General features: G+C 43.4%; 1 protein-coding gene across 1 annotated transcript in view; it reads right to left on the reverse strand.

Annotated features, from left to right (window-relative positions):
• The window catches only part of CUX2 (cut like homeobox 2), a 521,901-nt gene that overhangs the window by 199,232 nt on the left and 305,183 nt on the right, over positions 1-17,486 (reverse strand). The window contains exon 3 of the mRNA XM_030219071.1: positions 9,396-9,443. Coding sequence (XP_030074931.1) covers positions 9,396-9,443 — 48 coding nt within the window. The remainder of the gene's footprint in view (positions 1-9,395; positions 9,444-17,486) is intronic.

Genomic DNA, 17,486 nt, shown 5'->3' on the forward strand with positions numbered 1-17,486 from the left:
CCGGTGTGAAATTGTACAAGAAAGTCATCAGCTGCTGGTAAATCTGCGGAACGTTTTTCCACCATGGATTTCACTCTGCTTAATTCTATGGCAGCATTTGACATTTCAAAGCCACCAGTGCTGGCTTTGAATTCAGAATGCCTCTGAAGTTGCTGATTGAAAAACATTGGCCTTTTTCGGCTAATGGCGGCCAAGAATTTGGATGACCCGATGATCTTTTATTTTTTTGCAAAAACCAGAAATTTAGAGCTTTATCTACCTGTTCAATAGGTGACCTTGTCATGGTTTTTCTGGAACAACTCCCCTCCTCTTTTTCAAGAACTGAGAGGTAGTTGACAATCGCATTACTTTGTCTTTTTACGGCTGATATTGTTGATGTTCCTACACGATATTCTTCAGCCAAATTTTTCCCCGACACTCCCTTTCTTAACTTTTCCACGACGTCAATTTTGTCTTTTAATGCTAAGACGACCCTTTTTCACTTTGACGCCATTTCAAACACAGCATTGTACTGTAGGAACATTTCCACGTGGGAGTCAGGAGGAAAAGGAAAGGGCAGGGCTTTTCTTTGCTGCATCCCCGCTCTTGTTGATGTCATTCCTGAGGGGCCTGCATAGGCCGTGAGGTTGAATCACTGGGATGGTACAACGTGGTAGATTTAGAGAGGAATGGGGATGCTGGGCCACCAGTAGAGGAAAGGGAGACAGGTGGGTGATGCGCTGCTGCAGGGTGGGCCTGTCCCCCATCCTGGCCCATCCATAGCTATGTCACTGTGCGCCGGTCTGGATAATTGGACACCCAGTTAATTGGCATTCGGATAATCGGCATTCCACTATACTGAGTTTACAAAATTAACAGTTCAAAATCCAACAGACAAGTGATTTATTTATTTATTGCATTTGTATTCCACATTTTCCCACCGTACGGCAGGTTCAATGTGGCTTACATATTGCTAAAAGGCGGTTACAAAATTTAGATTTGTAGAAGTCTAGTACATAATACAGAAGTACAACAAATGCTTAGGTTGATATATTAGCATATTGTGAGAGAGGTTTATGTTATTGATTTCCATTTCTGAACTTTTCGTGATGTATGGTGGTGTGGGATTAGGCAGATCCAGAGGGGAAAGACTTCTTGAAAAGATGCGTTTTCAGTTTTTTTTCCTGATTGTAGGTAGTTTTCTGTGAGTTTCAGGACTTTGGGTAGTGAGTTCCAAGATTGCGTTCCTATAAAGGAGAGGCTGGCGGCATGTGAAGATTTGTATTTTATATCTTTGCAACTGGGGTAGTGAAGGGTTAGGTAGGTTCTTGCTGTTCTCGTCACGTTTCTTAATGGTAGCTCGATAAGTTCCGTCATGTAATATGGTACGAGTCCGTAGACGATTCTGTGGACTATTGTGCATATTTTTGAATGTTATGCGAGCGTTAATAGGAAGCCAATGTAAGCTTCTTAGGAGGGGTTTCGCGTTTTCGAAGCGTGTTTTTCCGAAGATGAGTCTGGCAGCCGTGTTTAAATGGCCAGGAGCCATTTCTATCTGTTTAAATCACTTTGAATATTGACCCCTCTTATCTTCACATCTTTTACATACAAATAACCAGCTGCACCAAGTGCTGCTTTATACCAGGGCCTTATTTTTGTGTTTTAGGCTTCATATTTCTTAAAATGGTTTGACCTGTTTTTTGTGTCTACAATGAGTTGCAAGCTCTCAGCTTTACATTCCTGGGACTTAGGGAATGTAGGTGTGAATTTTCAAAGACACCTCTCCGGGTGGGCAGCTGTTGGTAACGTATAAGTGCCAGCGAAAGGGATATCCAGCAGGTCTAATCAGAGAGTGCCACTGAATATTTCCTCTGACTGCCTGAGAGAGTGCCAGAGTGGTCTGTGGGTGGAGCTAGAGGTTATCTGGTTAGCAGCGATATTCCCACTGTTAACTGGACAGCTAACCTGAAAAGTATTTTTTTAAAATCCAATTAGGTGTTTGATTAATGGCCCAATTATCACTGCTAACTAGATAGCACTTCCAGGTTGGCACTGAACCGGATCCAGGTTCCACTGCCATAGCTACGGGTGGGCCTGGGTGGGCACAGGCCCACCACACTGCTTTCTTCCCCCCTCTCCTCCACGGCGTCCGGCATCTGCACTCCGGTCTCTGAACCCCTTCCTTTCCCAGTGTCAGTACAGATGTTCTCAGCACCTGCAGCAATTCATTCTCACTGCTTGCACCGGCCCCGCAAGCTTCCATCTGCCGCGTTCCGCCAGACAGGAAACAGGCAGTGACGTCAGCGAGGGCGAGACATGGCAGATGGAAGCCTGCGGGACCGGAGCAAGCAGTGAGAACGAATTGCCCTGCAGGCGCCGAGGATGCATGTACCAACATCGGGGAGAGACGGAGTTCAGAGACAGGAACGCAGATGTCGGGACGCCGCAGAGGAGAGGGAGAAGATGTAAGGTAGGTAAAAGAAAAACAAACCTCTAATGTTCTTAAAAGAAATATCTCCAGGAAGATATTTGTGGTGTGTGGTTGTGGGGGGGGGGGGGGGGGGGGGGGCATGTGCACGTGGAAGGGCCCATCCAATTTACCTCTGGGCCCATCCAAATACCAAGTCTGGCTACGCCTCTGTCCAGTGCCTTATATAAAGTTTTTATTTTAACCAAGGGAGCTGACATTTTTCCTAACTCTGACTGCTGTGGTTAAACATCGGGTGGATATTTCCCTTTGAAATTCTCATGGAGACCACGTGCATGTGAAGTTTTAAATCTGTTTTGTGCAGGTAGACTTTTCACAGAAACTAATGCACATAGCCCAGAAAATCAATTTATATGCATTATTTCCACTACTACTGAATCACCCCCTGAAACGCCTCTCCCTACGGACAGACAGTAATTTTCAGATGGCCAATTATATGTGCATATCGCTATTTCTTCATTTTCTATCTACTTTTTCTCCCATCATCCTACTGTTCTCTTTTTTGCTTGTGGGAGCAGTGAAGGCCCTTGACGGTTGCTGCAAATCTCTGGTACATAAGTTGCGTTTCAGATTTTTTTTTTTTTACAAATAGTAACATAGTAACATAGTAGATGACGGCAGAAAAAGACCTGCATGGTCCATCCAGTCTGCCCAACAAGATAACTCATATTTGCTACTTTTTGTGTATACCCTACTTTGATTTGTATCTATGCTCTTCAGGGCACAGACCGTATAAGTCTGCCCAGCACTATCCTCGCCTCCCAACCACCGGCTCTGGCACAGACCATACAAGTCTGCCCAGCACTATCCCCGCCTCCCAACCACCAGTCCCGCTTCCCACCACCGGCTCTGGTACAGACCGTATAAGTCTGTCCAGCACTATCCCCGCCTCCCAACCACCAGCCCAGCCTCCCGATCTTGACTAAGCTCCTGAGGATCCATTCATTCGGCACAGGATTCCTTTATGCTTATCCTACGCATGTTTGAATTCCGTTACCGTTTTCATTTCCACCACCTTCCGCGGGAGGGCATTCCAAGCATCCACTACTCTCTCCGTGAAAAAATACTTCCTGACATTTTTCTTGAGTCTGCCCCCCTTCAATCTCATTTCATGTCCTCTCGTTCTACCACCTTCCCATCTCCGGAAAAGGTTCGTTTGCGGATTAATACCGTTCAAATATTTGAACGTCTGTATCATATCACCCCTGTTTCTCCTTTCCTCCAGATTACACATGTTTAGTTCAGCAAGTCTCTCCTCATACGTCTTGTAACGCAAATCCCATACCATTCTCGTAGCTTTTCTTTGCACCGCTTCAATTCTTTTTACATCCTTAACAACAAGATACGGCCTCCAAAACTGAACACAATACTCCAGGTGGGGCCTCACCAACGACTTATACAGGGGCATCAACACCCCCTTTCTTCTGCTGGTCACACCTCTCTGTATACAGCCTAACAACCTTCTAGCTACGGCCACCGCCTTGTCACACTGTTTTGTCGCCTTCAAATCCTCAGATACTATCACCCCAAGATCCCTCTCTCCGCCCGTACCTATCAGACTCCAACATGAAAGAATTCACAAAACCTTGAAAAGGGGGTAGAGATCCACAAATCAACTGAAGGGCTGTGAAGCATGTCAACCGCTTTGGTTGTACCACAAAAAGAAGGTACATTAGATCCTTGACCCCATTCTCCTGTCCAACAGAACCAATGGAACCTTAAGTGACAGGAGGGAAGGCAGCTGCAGCTACTGTGGTGCTCCCTATTGGCAAAACAGTATGATCGAAGGTTTAGCTTCCCCTCCTGCCCTTGATCAGTGATTTAAGTTATTTGCTTCTTAAGTAAGTCATCTGGGGGGGGGGGGGGGGGGGGGGTGAGAAGAAGATACAGGGTTGTATATGTTGAAGAAAAGCATTTCTCAGGGAAAGGGCAAACCCTCCTAAAGACTTTTTATATTCTTCTCGATGCAATGGAAAAACAATATTTCAAAAACCTTTCAAAATGTGTTTCGTTATGTTATTATTCTGTATGCATGGGCAACACAATGACTCAAGAGTAGATTGCCATATAAATAAAGAAAAATATCATCAAACTGAATAATAAAATGAAGTGATGAAAAATATGGAAATAAGCCGCATTTATGTAACTCTGGTCATTCCTTACTGCAGTATTCTCTCATGCAGTTAGAGAGCTCGGGAGAGATAGATTTCAGGTAATAATCTGTAATGTTTAACTGATGATAGATTCCAACATGTTGGTTATTGCCTCTGCGCTTTCGGTGCTGATTTTTCCTTTGGGATTGCAGTCCAAGCATATCATCAGAAGAGAAGACCAGCTCCTCCACCCTCCCCCCCCATACCCTGACTGCATTGCTGCTCATTTTAAAATACTTTGGAGTTTGGTTACATTCTGCATTTCCTGGTTATTAAGATCAACTATCACACTTGATAATGGTCTTCTGTATACATTATTGCATTGTTTCCAATTGGTTCAAAATTCTGCAGTGAAATTGCTGCAAGAAGCTTACAGGTTTGTTCACATTTCTCTTCTATGAGCCATGCAGTACTGGCTCCCTGTCGCCTATTACGTTAAATACAAAATTCTTCTGTAGATGTTCAAACTGCTTCGTTCAGATTAGTTTAACTACTTAACTAACTAGTGCCTTAAAAGCCAGCTTGCACCCTTCGGTCCTCAGATGCATCACTACTTACAGTGCCTTCCATTCACCCCCCCCCCCCCCCCCCCCGATACTCAAAAATATTTCACCAGCTGTTAAAAAATACTGCTGGGAAGGATCCATGATAGATACCCTGACTTGGATCCATGTTTCGAGTGTTACAGCTTCATCAGGGGGTACCCTTGGTAACAAGAACTGCAGTCTTCCATCTCTAGCTTAGTACCTTCCAGCATGGCCTCCCAGCAGGAAAGCTTTTTTAACAGCGATGTGCACAACACAATGGATTTTAAGATAAGTGCTTTATTCAATCATATTACTACAAAGGAATTTTGTGGACTGCAATTTGCATTCGGGATTGTGACTGTGATAATACCAAGGACTGCTGTCTCTTAAAAATATGAGAAAATGCTATGAACATGTGCATGTTTTTTCAAGAATTGCTATGACTAGGTGTGCTTTTTTTTTCACTTTAATGGTTTTCTGAGCACCTTCACACAAATTTTATAATATTCTATTATTTATAATATTCTGCCTGGGTAAAGATTTGGATCGGATATATTTTTGACCTGGGATATCGTTTTACTGAAGTTGTACTTATATAATCCCATTTATACTCTTAATGCATATTCATTGTGGACATCCTAAACACCCAACTGGCTGGGTGTGTCCTCAGGACTGGGTTGAGAACTATTGGTGTAACCCAACGTGACCATTCTGACCTTTTGATCAGCCACTCTGAACATGGAAGAATTGCACTTACTGTAAACTTTTACATCCCCATCTACATAACAGGGGGCACAAAGAACTGTGGTGTGTGACCCAAAAGGGACGGTGCCATTTTTCATTTTTGTCCATCAGTCACATGTACACACACACATATGTATGTTTCCCTTTCACACCATTACTATTCATTGCTATTATATTCATTTTTTTCTGTTGATATAATTGCTCAAGTAAAATCTATATCTCTGCGACACAGGGGCGTAGCCAGACACCCAATTTTGGGTGGGCCTGGGCCCAAGATGGGTGGGCAGAAGAACTCTTCCCTATCCCACAAGTGCTTTGGTCTCTCCCAGACATCCCCCTAACCTTTTAAATAGCAGACTTTCACCTGCAGCGAGCAGCAACTAATACACACTGCTCATGTTGGCCCCACAGCCTTCCCTCTGATGCAACTTCCTGTTTCCGCAATGGTGGGAATACATCAGAAGGAAGGCTGTGGGGCCGGTGTGAGCAGTATGTATCAGTTGCTGCTCGTTCAGGTGAAGATCTCCTATTTACAAGGTATGCAAGAGGGATAGTTGGGAGTTTTCGGCTGGTGAGGCTTAGGGATCCCTGCCAGCCACATCGTAGGTGTGCTGCTACTGGGTGGGCCTAAGCCCAAAGTGGGTGGGCCTGGGCCCACCCGGGCCCACCCTTGGCTACGCCACTGCTGTGACATATCCATGTTTTATCATTTTATAGCAAGTTTGTTCAATATTTTACCGTATTTGATTCCAGACGGATAATATTATGTTACATATGTGTTATGATTTTGTGTTGTATGTTATACATATAAACGCATATAATCATACCTGTTATTATTGTTCAAACCCATATGTATTATTATTTTTTGGTTTACATTTTGTTTTTGTCTGAATTTTATTTTTACATATTGTTTTTAATTCATAGACTCCTGATGTAGGCCTTCTGGCCGAAACACAACGTTGTGTCGAGTCAATTTGTTTTTCCAATCAACTTCATTATATTGAACTACTTCAGTGGTCCTGTCTCTGGAAAGTCTGGTTCTTACTCCCACACTCTTCTCACTTTTTTAACTTGCAGTTTAACATGTTATGCAAACTAATGTATACGCCCAGCTAAATGTGCTAGTTTTTTGTTGCTTTGCGATCTGCAGGGAACTTAGAGGATGTTGTGGAATACGAGACTAATATAAACTTTATCACTGTAATGTCATTGCAAAGCATTTCAATTAGATACATAATAAAAATCCTGCAGGGCAATATTTAAACTCCGCGGCTGGCATTTCTTTTAAATGTCAGCTGTGGTGTTTAAGCGTATACCTGGATATTCAGCACTGGTTGCTATTTGTGGAGGAGTGGCCTAGTGGTTAGAGCACCGTTCTTGAAATCCATGAGGTGGCCGGTTCAAATCCCACTGCTGCTCCTTGTGATCTTGGGCAAGTCAATTAACCCTCCATTGCCTCAGGTACAAACTTAGATTATGAGTCCTCCTGGGACAGATAAATATCCAGTGTACCTGAATGTAACTCACCTTGAGCTACTACTGAAAAAGGCATGAGCAAAATCTAAATAAAATAAATGGAATGTTGCTACTATTGAGATTCTGTTGCTACTATTTGAGATTCTACATGGAATGTTGCTATTCCACTAGCAACATTCCATGTAGAAGCCTGCTCTTGCAGATCAGCAACGCAGCTGCGCAGGCTTCTGTTTCTGTGAGTCTGACGTCAGACTCACAGAAATAGAAGCCTGCGCGGCCACATTGCTGATCTGCAAGGGCAGGCCTCTATATGGAATGTTGCTAGTGGAGGAGTAGCCTAGTGGTTAGAGCACTGTTCTTGAAATCCATGAGGTGGCCGGTTCAAATCCCACTGCTGCTCCTTGTGATCTTGGGCAAGTCACTTAACCCTCCATTGCCTCAGGTACAAACTTAGATTGTGAGCCCTCCTGGGACAGAGAAATATCCAGAGTACCTGAATGTAACTCACCTTGAGCTACTACTGAAAAGGCATGAGCAAAATCTAAATAAAATAAATGGAATGTTGCTACTATTGAGATTCTGTTGCTACTATTTGAGATTCTACATGGAATGTTGCTATTCCACTAGCAACATTCCATGTAGAAGCCTGCTCTTGCAGATCAGCAACGCAGCTGCGCAGGCTTCTGTTTCTGTGAGTCTGACGTCAGACTCACAGAAATAGAAGCCTGCGCGGCCACATTGCTGATCTGCAAGGGCAGGCCTCTATATGGAATGTTGCTAGTGGAGGAGTAGCCTAGTGGTTAGAGCACCGTTCTTGAAATCCATGAGGTGGCCGGTTCAAATCCCACTGCTGCTCCTTGTGATCTTGGGCAAGTCACTTAACCCTCCATTGCCTCAGGTACAAACTTAGATTGTGAGCCCTCCTGGGACAGAGAAATATCCAGAGTACCTGAATGTAACTCACTTTGAGCTACTACTGAAAAAGGTGTGAGCAAAATCTAAATAAATAAATAATAAATATTCCTATATCTGGGAATTACACAGACCACTGCCATTATTTGGATAACAATGATATTCAGCTAGTTTCATTGCTCGGCCCACCCAAGCTCTGCTCTGGCCATCCTGGTTTCAGTACCATCACCCAGACAATGCTACTGAAAATGACTGACTGGCCCTGGTTAGAGGCCCACTGAATTCTGGCTTTGGTTTTTTTTATGGCATCAAAACTGGCCCCAAATTCTGATTTTGGTTTCAGCTGAAAGGTTAATTTTACTTTTCGACCATGTTTTCAGTTTTGGCCGAGAAATGACCATGTATTTTTAGTAGAAACCGAAAATGTATGCTTTGTCCTATTTGTCTCTCTTCCTCCCCCCCCCCCCCAAACGAGAGTTGCCTCTCCTCCTGGACCCCCCCCCCCCCACTCATAGGCCTCTCGGGGCCTATCCATAAAATCCCTGGTGGTCTAGGGGTGTAGTTGGGGCAGGAATGGTCTCCAATTACTCCTGTCTATTCCAACTCTGCTCTAAAAATGGCTGCCATGACTGGAGCATTGTTCCTGCACTGACTACATCACTAGACCACCAGAGATTGCAAGGTAGTCCGGGGGGCAGCTACTTTTTATATTCTTTTTTTTGTGTGTGTACTGAAATTGCAAGTAATGCAGTTATGATTTTGCACAATAGTTTATATGGTAAATAGAGTACTCCAAATAAATGCTTTTGGATTTCATTCACACAACCAAACTTGAATTTTCAGTTTTGGCTTTGGCTGCAGTTTCAGTTTTGGACAAAGCGTTCAGATAGATTCAGTGGCAGTTTTGGTTTCAGCCAAAACTGAGAAAAGTATTTTCAGTTGGCCTCTAGCCCTGGTCTTCACTACCTATCTGCTGAGCATCACCTGTTGACCAGATAAGTAGCTTTGAATATTGAGGCCCTTGATCTTTGCTCCTGTGTTACTTTACAGCGCTCGCTTCTTATCTGCCATTCACTAAACCACTGTGGTTAGTATGAATAAAACGGTGAATCATACCTCTGCCTGGAAACTCTTCAGAACCGGAGCAACCACCTCCCTGATTTCCTGAGGGGGGGAAAAAAAAAAGAAGCCCAGTTTGCAAAAGAGTAGACTGATCAAGGATTAGAAAGCACTTTGTGCCAATCCCTGCTTAAATTTATTCTCCTTTAGTGACTGCTGTGCAATTCAAAAGTGTGACCTGTAGAAATACATCAGTTGAGGCACTCATGTACTGTGATAATCTGCCCGGCACATGTGTGTATGCATTCTTACTTTCCTCGCGTTGAGCCCTCTAAAAGTTGAAATTCTCGAATTTTAGACCTCTGCCTATATTCTCCCAGCTACTTGAGAACGTGGTGTTCCACGGGAGGACCTAACTGAAAATGAAACACCGCTTCACATGTCGTTTTCAGCCAGCTACTTACACAGAATATAGCATACCACAACCCCCTGATGCTGCTTGGCATAGAGGCCTCGACAAACTTCTGCAACCAGCAGTTTGAGAGAAGCTTTCCTAAATCCAGGCTAAACTAGAAAGGAGGCCTACGTGTAGAACTCTTTTGCCTATCAAACATGAGTCACTGACTTCCTCTCTAAAATAACAGTTATGTCTGTGAAAAGAACGCCTTTTTTTTTGTAAGTGGAAGCAGAGAATATGTTGCAGAGAGAGAGAGTTCCTTATGTGACAACACCACAGATGGTAATTTCCAGGGAGACAAAATATGTCCTGTTTTCTTCATGTTCCTCTTTACTCAGCCCGTTGCATTTATTTCTTCATTGGGCCTACACATTTGCGTTGTGGAATCTATGGGGCCTGTTTACTAAAGGGCAGTAAAGATTTCCACTTAGTGTGTATTACATGATGCATGTGTGGTAAGTGGAAAGACTATGGAGATAGCTGTTGGGGGGGGGGGGGGGGGGGGAGGGCAAACCCAGAATGTGAAATATTCTTATACAGTTTCCACACATAAAGGAAACAAACTAACTGCTACAGCAAATTTGTGGGTGGTCACTCCTTGAACACTAGAAAGCTTTTTAATCTGATCGGTACTCTTTTCAATACCAAAGACCTATCAGCTGTTAATTAAGTAGTTCCTTCTGCAGATCAGCTTGCCATTTACTTCAAACAGAAAATCCTGAAGATCGACTCTCAAGAGTAATCATGAGCTGCACTTCAGAGAACCTTCTACCCTGCGCGGAGGTGGAAAGGTTGATACGATTTGGTCATCCTTTCACTTACCTACAGTGTTAAGTCCTTTTTGTTAAAATATTCTTCCTCACAATGCTCCTTAGATATCTGCCTGAATTCTGTTGATGGCTCTCTCATTCTCCCTGTCTCCTCAGCTCGAAACCTTGGGGTCATCTTTGACTCTTCTCTCTCCTTCTCTGCTCATATCCAGCAGATTGCCAAGACCTGTCGTTTCTTTCTTTACAACATCCGTAAAATCCGCCCCTTTCTTTCCAAGCACTCTACCAAAACCCTCATCCACACCCTTGTCACCTCTCGTTTAGACTACTGCAATCTGCTTCTTGCTGGCCTCCCACTTAGTCACCTCTCCCCTCTCCAGTCGGTTCAAAACTCTGCTGCCCGTCTCATCTTCCGCCAGGGTCGCTTTACTCATACTACCCCTCTCCTCAAGACCCTTCACTGGCTCCCTATCTGTTTTCGCATCCTGTTCAAACTTCTTCTACTAACCTATAAATGTACTCACTCTGCTGCTCCCCAGTATCTCTCCACACTCGTCCTTCCCTAAACCCCTTCCCGTGCACTCCGCTCCATGGATAAATCCTTCTTATCTGTTCCCTTCTCCACTACTGCCAACTCCAGACTTCGCGCCTTCTGTCTCGCTGCACCCTACGCCTGGAATAAACTTCCTGAGCCCCTACGTCTTGCCCCATCCTTGGCCACCTTTAAATCTAGACTGAAAGCCCACCTCTTTAACATTGCTTTTGACTCGTAACCACTCGCCTCCACCTACCCTCCTCTCCTGTACACATTAATTGATTTGATTACTTTATTTTTTTGTCTATTAGATTGTAAGCTCTTTGAGCAGGGACTGTCTTTCTTCTATGTTTGTGCACCGCTGCGTACGCCTTGTAGTGCTATAGAAATGCTAAATAGTAGTAGTAGTATCTACTGCAAACTGCTCCTAGCCTTTTTATCGATCTCCTTAAAACACACATTTCTTGTTTGTTGTCACATGGTCTTTTTCCCGAGGGGAAGGGTTCTATTATGCTAACTCCCACCTCGAAAAACTTGATGTCTTCAAGAAGTGATGTCACTAATTACAAACCAGTTGCTTCTATCCCCTTATTGATGAAGGTAATGGAAGAATTAGTTGGGCATCAACTCATGGAATATCTTTCCACCTTTTCCCTTTCACACAGCTCGCAATCAGGATTCAGATCATGTTACAGTACTGAAACGGTTTTAACCACTGTTGAGGCAAATTTGAAGAAAGAAATTAGCTTAGGGAGAAGGGTTTTAGTGTTACAGTTTGACATGGCAAGTGCTTTTGATTAGTTGACCATGTTAAACTATTTCATTTGCTAGGTCACTTCAGAGTCTGTGGTGATGTCCTTGAGTGGCTCCAGGGTTTCCTAATAGCTAGGTCCTCTCAGGTAAAATTGTCTGGTTCTATTTCATCCCCCTGGACTCCTGACTGTGGTGTATCCAGTGTGTTTTTTTCTAGTGAAAAAGGTGCCGGTACTCAAATGCCAGGCCATCCTTCAGGGGTGGGGTGATCACTGAGGGACCCACCCCACAACAGCCAGGCCCCCTGCAACCAGTCACAGAATCTGTGACAAGGCATCATTGGTGTGTAGTGTAGAGCCTAAGCTCTTTCATTAAAACTTGGGGACCATGGGTCAATTTTAGCAGACAATGGGAAAGGTGCAGGTACTCAGTACCCCCAACTACCTCCTCAAAAAAAGCCCTTGGTATACCTCAGGATCCTCCTCTGTCTCCCATTTTAGTTAATGTCATGATGGCACCTTTAGGTAGGCTATTGAAGGTACAATGGTTCCATTCCTTTATTTATGCAGATGACATCACAATTTATATCCCTTTTACACAAGACTTTCAAGAAATTCTGTTAGTGGTTAAATCAGGTTTAGACCTGATGGCATCTTGGGCATCTGATTTCAAATTAAAATTGAGTAGAGAGGTGTGGTAGCCGTGTTAGTCCACTTTTGAAGGTAATCAATAGAAATAAAACAAAATAAAACATGGAAAAGAAAATAAGATGATACCTTTTTTGTTGGACATAACTTAATACATTTCTTGATTAGCTTTCGAAGGTTGCCCTTCTTCATTGGATCAGAAATAAGCAAGTGTTGGAGATGACAGTATATATAAGTGCAACATCAAAGCATTTCAGTGACAGTCTAACAGGATGGGGGTGGATAGGTGAGAGACAGGAAGAGTCAGGGTGGATAAGGGACAGGGAGATATGCATGGAGATAGGAGGGTGACAAAGCAGTACAATTTTCTGGGGTTTCTAGCCCATTATAAACCATAAATTGTACTGTTTGTCACCCTCCTATCTCCATGCATATCTCCCTGCCCCTCATCCACCCCACACTTCCTGTCTCTCATCTATCAACCTTTCTAGGGCTTCACTATCCAAGTTGTAACAAAATGGTTTAGAAATCAGTTCTTGCAGCGGGATTTGCGTATCAGGGCATGAAATGTTGGAATTCGTTGCCAAAGTCAATTAGGGGCCACTGTGATTAAATGATATTTCGTAAATGTTTAAACTTTCCTCTTTGGGAAGTTTTTAGGTGTGGATACTGATCTCCTTGCCAGGTCAATATTTGGTTACTGAATCTTTGTTTTCATTGTTCTGTATTTTTTATTTTTTTTTAAACTTTCTATTGTAATGCACTATGTAATATAGTCTGGTAGTGTGTTCACTGTGTTCTGTAAGATGTGATTTCATTGTATTGTTGGGATATAAATGTCATAAATAAGTAAAAAAATATATACTCCCTAATTTAATACAGTGCGTCACAATCGGAGTTAAGTGCTCAAACGGGCATGGGACTTGATATACTGCCTTTCTGTGGTTACAATCAAAGCAGTTTACATATTATATACAGACACTTATTTTGTACCTGGGGTAATGGAGGGTTAAAAGTGACTTGCCCAGAGTCACAAGGGATTGCAGTGGGAATCAAACCCAACTCCACAGGTTCTTAGGCCACTGCATTAACCACTAGGCTATGGGGGTAAAGGGCAGTTAGGCGTCTAACTACACTTTGGCACTAGTCTATAATTTACTGCCTAAGTAACATACATACATAGTAACATAGTAGATGACGACAGATAAAGACTGCCTCTTCTACTCTTCTCCGTACTCTCTTGCTCCTTATCCTGCTCTCCACTGGGAATATCAATCCCAATCCTAGTCCTCCACATCAGCTCTCATCCTAGTCATGCAGGTTACACAGTGATGTCTCCAATCTAATTTCTGTTCCTCTCCTCTCCCCTTCTTCTCTGACTTTCTCATGTGCTCTGTGGAATGCCCACTCTGTCTACAACAAACTTTCCTACATCTACAACCTCTTGTACTCTCCATCTTGCCTTAACTGAGACTTGGCTTTGCCCTCAAGACTCTGCTTCAGCTACGGCCCTGTGTCATAGAGGTTACCTTTTCTCCCATACTCCTTGCCTGGTTGGCTGCGGAGGTGGTGTCGGGCTATTACTCTCACCCTCTTGTAGATTTCAGTTTCTTCTTCCACCTCAGTCTCACTGCTTTTCTTCCTTTGAAGTTCACTCCATCCCTCCTCTACCTCTCTGAGTAGCAGTCATTTATTGACCCCCTGATAAGTCCCTTTCTTCCTTTCTAACTGACTTTGACTCCTGGCTTTCTTTCTTTCTTGAACCTTCATCTCCTTCCCTCATTCTTGGGGATTTTAACATTCATGTTAATGATACCTCTGACTCTTATGCTTCTCAGTTTCTCACTTTAACATCCTCTTTCAATCTTCAACTGTCCTCCACTATCCCTACTCAACAGAATGGCCACTGTCTTGATCTTATCTTCTTCTCCAACTGCTCATGCTCCAGTTTCTGCACCTCAGCTCTTCCCCTCTCTATCATCTGATAACTTTCACACTTAAACACTGCCCCCCCAGTCCCACCCAACCCAACCTCCACCAATAAATTTAGGAATCTTCAGGCTACTGACTCTTTTACTGTGTCATTCAATGGTAGCGCTTTAGAAATGTTGAGTAGTAGTAGTAGTTTCAAATCTCTTGTCAACTACTACGTTATCCAAGTCTATCAATCAGGCTGTCTCTTCCTGTAATACTATTCTCTCCTCTGGATACTCTTGCTCATCTCATTTCCCGTTCTGTAAGGCGTACCAAGCCCATAAGACCCATAAGTATTGCCATACTGGAAAAGACCAAAGGCCCATCGAGCCCAGCATCCTGTTTCCAACAGTGGCCAATCCAGGTCACAAATACCCGGCAAGATCCCAAAAATGTACAAAACATTTTATACTGCTTATTCCAGAAATAGTGGATTTTCCCCAAGTCCATTTAATAACGGTCTATGGACTTTTCCTTTAGGAAGCCGTCCAAACTTTTTTTTAAACTCCGCTAAGCTAACTGCCTTTACCACATTCTCTGGCAACGAATTCCAGAGTTTAATTACACAGGCTTGGCGGACCTCTAGAATCTGCTACCTATGTTCCTGTGCCGATCTGCCGAATGCCTTTGGCTGAAATCCTGTGCCATGCTGATTTCATACATTTAAAATTCTTGCTGACTTCCTTCCAGTCTGCTGTTTCACTTGCCAAACAGGACTACGACATCCAGTTGACAAAACTCTCTTGGCTCAAACCCTCGGTGTCTCTTTGCCACATTGAACTCTCTTCTCAAAGTGCCTTCACCTGCAATGCCCCCTTCACTTTATCCCCAGACTCTGGCTGAGTAATTTCATAATAAGTTTCACAAGATTAACCTTGAATTCTCAACCAAGTCACCCCCACTTCTCCTTCCCTCAGGCCATTCTCTCAACCCTCCTTCAACCCCTACCTCCTTTTTTTCCTTTTCTGAAATCACTGAAGAGGAAACCATTTTCTTTCCTCCTCCAAACTGATTACCTGTTCCTTTTATCCTATTCTCACCCATCTACTTAGCACTCTCTCTCCTACTGTCATCTCTTCTATCTGTCATATCCTCAATCTTTCACTTTCCACTGCAACTGTTCCTGATGCCTTCAAACATGCCATAGTTACACCACTACTCAAAAAACCTTCATTGGATCCAACCTGTCCTTCTAACAATGGCCCCATCTCCCTCCTCCCTTTCCTCTCCAAGATACTGAAACATGCTGTTCACCGCCGTTGTCTTGACTTTCTTTCATCTCAAGCTATTCTTGATCCACTTCAATCTGGCTTTCACCCTCTCCATTCAACTGAAACAGCCCTTAATAGTCTTCAATGATCTGTTCCTGGCCAGATTCAAAGGTCTCTATTCTATCCTTATCCTTCTCGATCTATCTGCTGCTTTTGTCACTGTTGATCACTCCTTGATACGCTGTCCTCACTTAGATTTCAGGGCTCTGTTCTTTCCTGGTTTTCTTCTTATCTCTCCCATCACACTTTTACTGTATACTCTGGTGGGTCCTCCTCCACTTCTACTCCACTATCCGTTGGTGTACCTCAGGCCTCTGTCTTGCGACCCCTTCTTTTTTCCATCTATACTTCTTCCCTTGGTGCTCTGATCTCATCCCATGGTTTTCAGTATACCTTTATGTTGATGACTCCCAGATCTACCTCTCCACACCAGAAATTTTAAGAGGAATCCAGGCCCAAGTATCAGCCTGCCTGTCTGACACTGCTGCCTGGATGTCTCACCACCATTTGAAACTAAACATGACCAAGATTGAGCTTCTTATCTTTCCCCTTAAACCCACCTCTCCTCTTCCCCCATTCTCTATCTTTGTGGATAACACTATCATCCTCTCTGTCTCATCAGCTCATAACCTTGGGGTCATCTTTGACTCCTCTCTGTCTTTCTCTGCACATATCCAACAGACTGCTAAAACCTGTTGTTTCTTTCTACCAAAACACTTATCCACACTCTTATTATCTCTCGCTTAGACTACTGCAACTTGTTTCTCACAGGTCTCCCACTAAGTCATCTCTCTCCCCTTCCATCTGTTCAAAATTCTGCTGCACAACTTATATTCCGCCAGGAGGTGGGGGAGATGAAAACAGTAAAAAAAATTAAAAAATGCATGGGATAAACAGAAAGGAAAACTATATGGAAAGAGAACTGAAGCAAAATAAAACTTAGTGGTGCTAAGACGGTAAGTTCAGTAACTGGGAAATAAGGCCAGTGCCAGGCAGACTTCTACAATCTGCGCCCCGATTATGGCTAGATAAATCTGGATGGGCTGGAGTGGGCTTCAATGGCAACCCCAGTAGTTGGGAAGTATGTCCAGTGCTGGGCAGACGTCTACAGTCTGTACCCTGAAAATGGCAAGGACAGATCAAGATCAAGAATGTATATGTTATATTGCAGCACATGCAATGAGTTTATCTTATTTGGCAGACTGGATGGACCGTGCAGGTCTTCATCTGCCGTCATCTTCTATGTTACTATGTAAAAAGGGAAACATGTGCTAACTCTACAGCTATTTCCATTCTCCTGCAATTACAGCTACTGCTAGAAACCCACAAAGAAATTACTGCTTGGTATTAAATAACTGTCTATGACTTTCTTTACACATTAGATATATATCCGTTACATATATTGGGAAACAAGAAATACTGTCCTTATCACTCAATTTATGAGCAAGAAAGACAACAGCTCAGAAGAGATAAAGCATCCACTGAAGAAGCCGTAAGCTGTAAATCTCAGCTGGTGAAAAATAGGGACAACTCATCAGGAACCTTTGTAGTATTTTACCTCTTTGTAACTGTTGAGGTGAAAAGCTGGCCACAAATTATGAGATTTACGTTCACGAGGACACCAAATCCTTTATGAAAATACACGTGATGGGTGGGGAGAGTGAGATCACGTGTGGGTGGTAGGTGGGATGACATGTAGATGGGGTCTGTCTGAAAACTTGTTATAACCCACAAAAGGAAA

Source organism: Microcaecilia unicolor, chromosome 11 (assembly GCF_901765095.1).
Source record: "Microcaecilia unicolor chromosome 11, aMicUni1.1, whole genome shotgun sequence".
In the NCBI taxonomy this organism is placed as follows: Eukaryota; Metazoa; Chordata; class Amphibia; order Gymnophiona; family Siphonopidae; genus Microcaecilia; species Microcaecilia unicolor.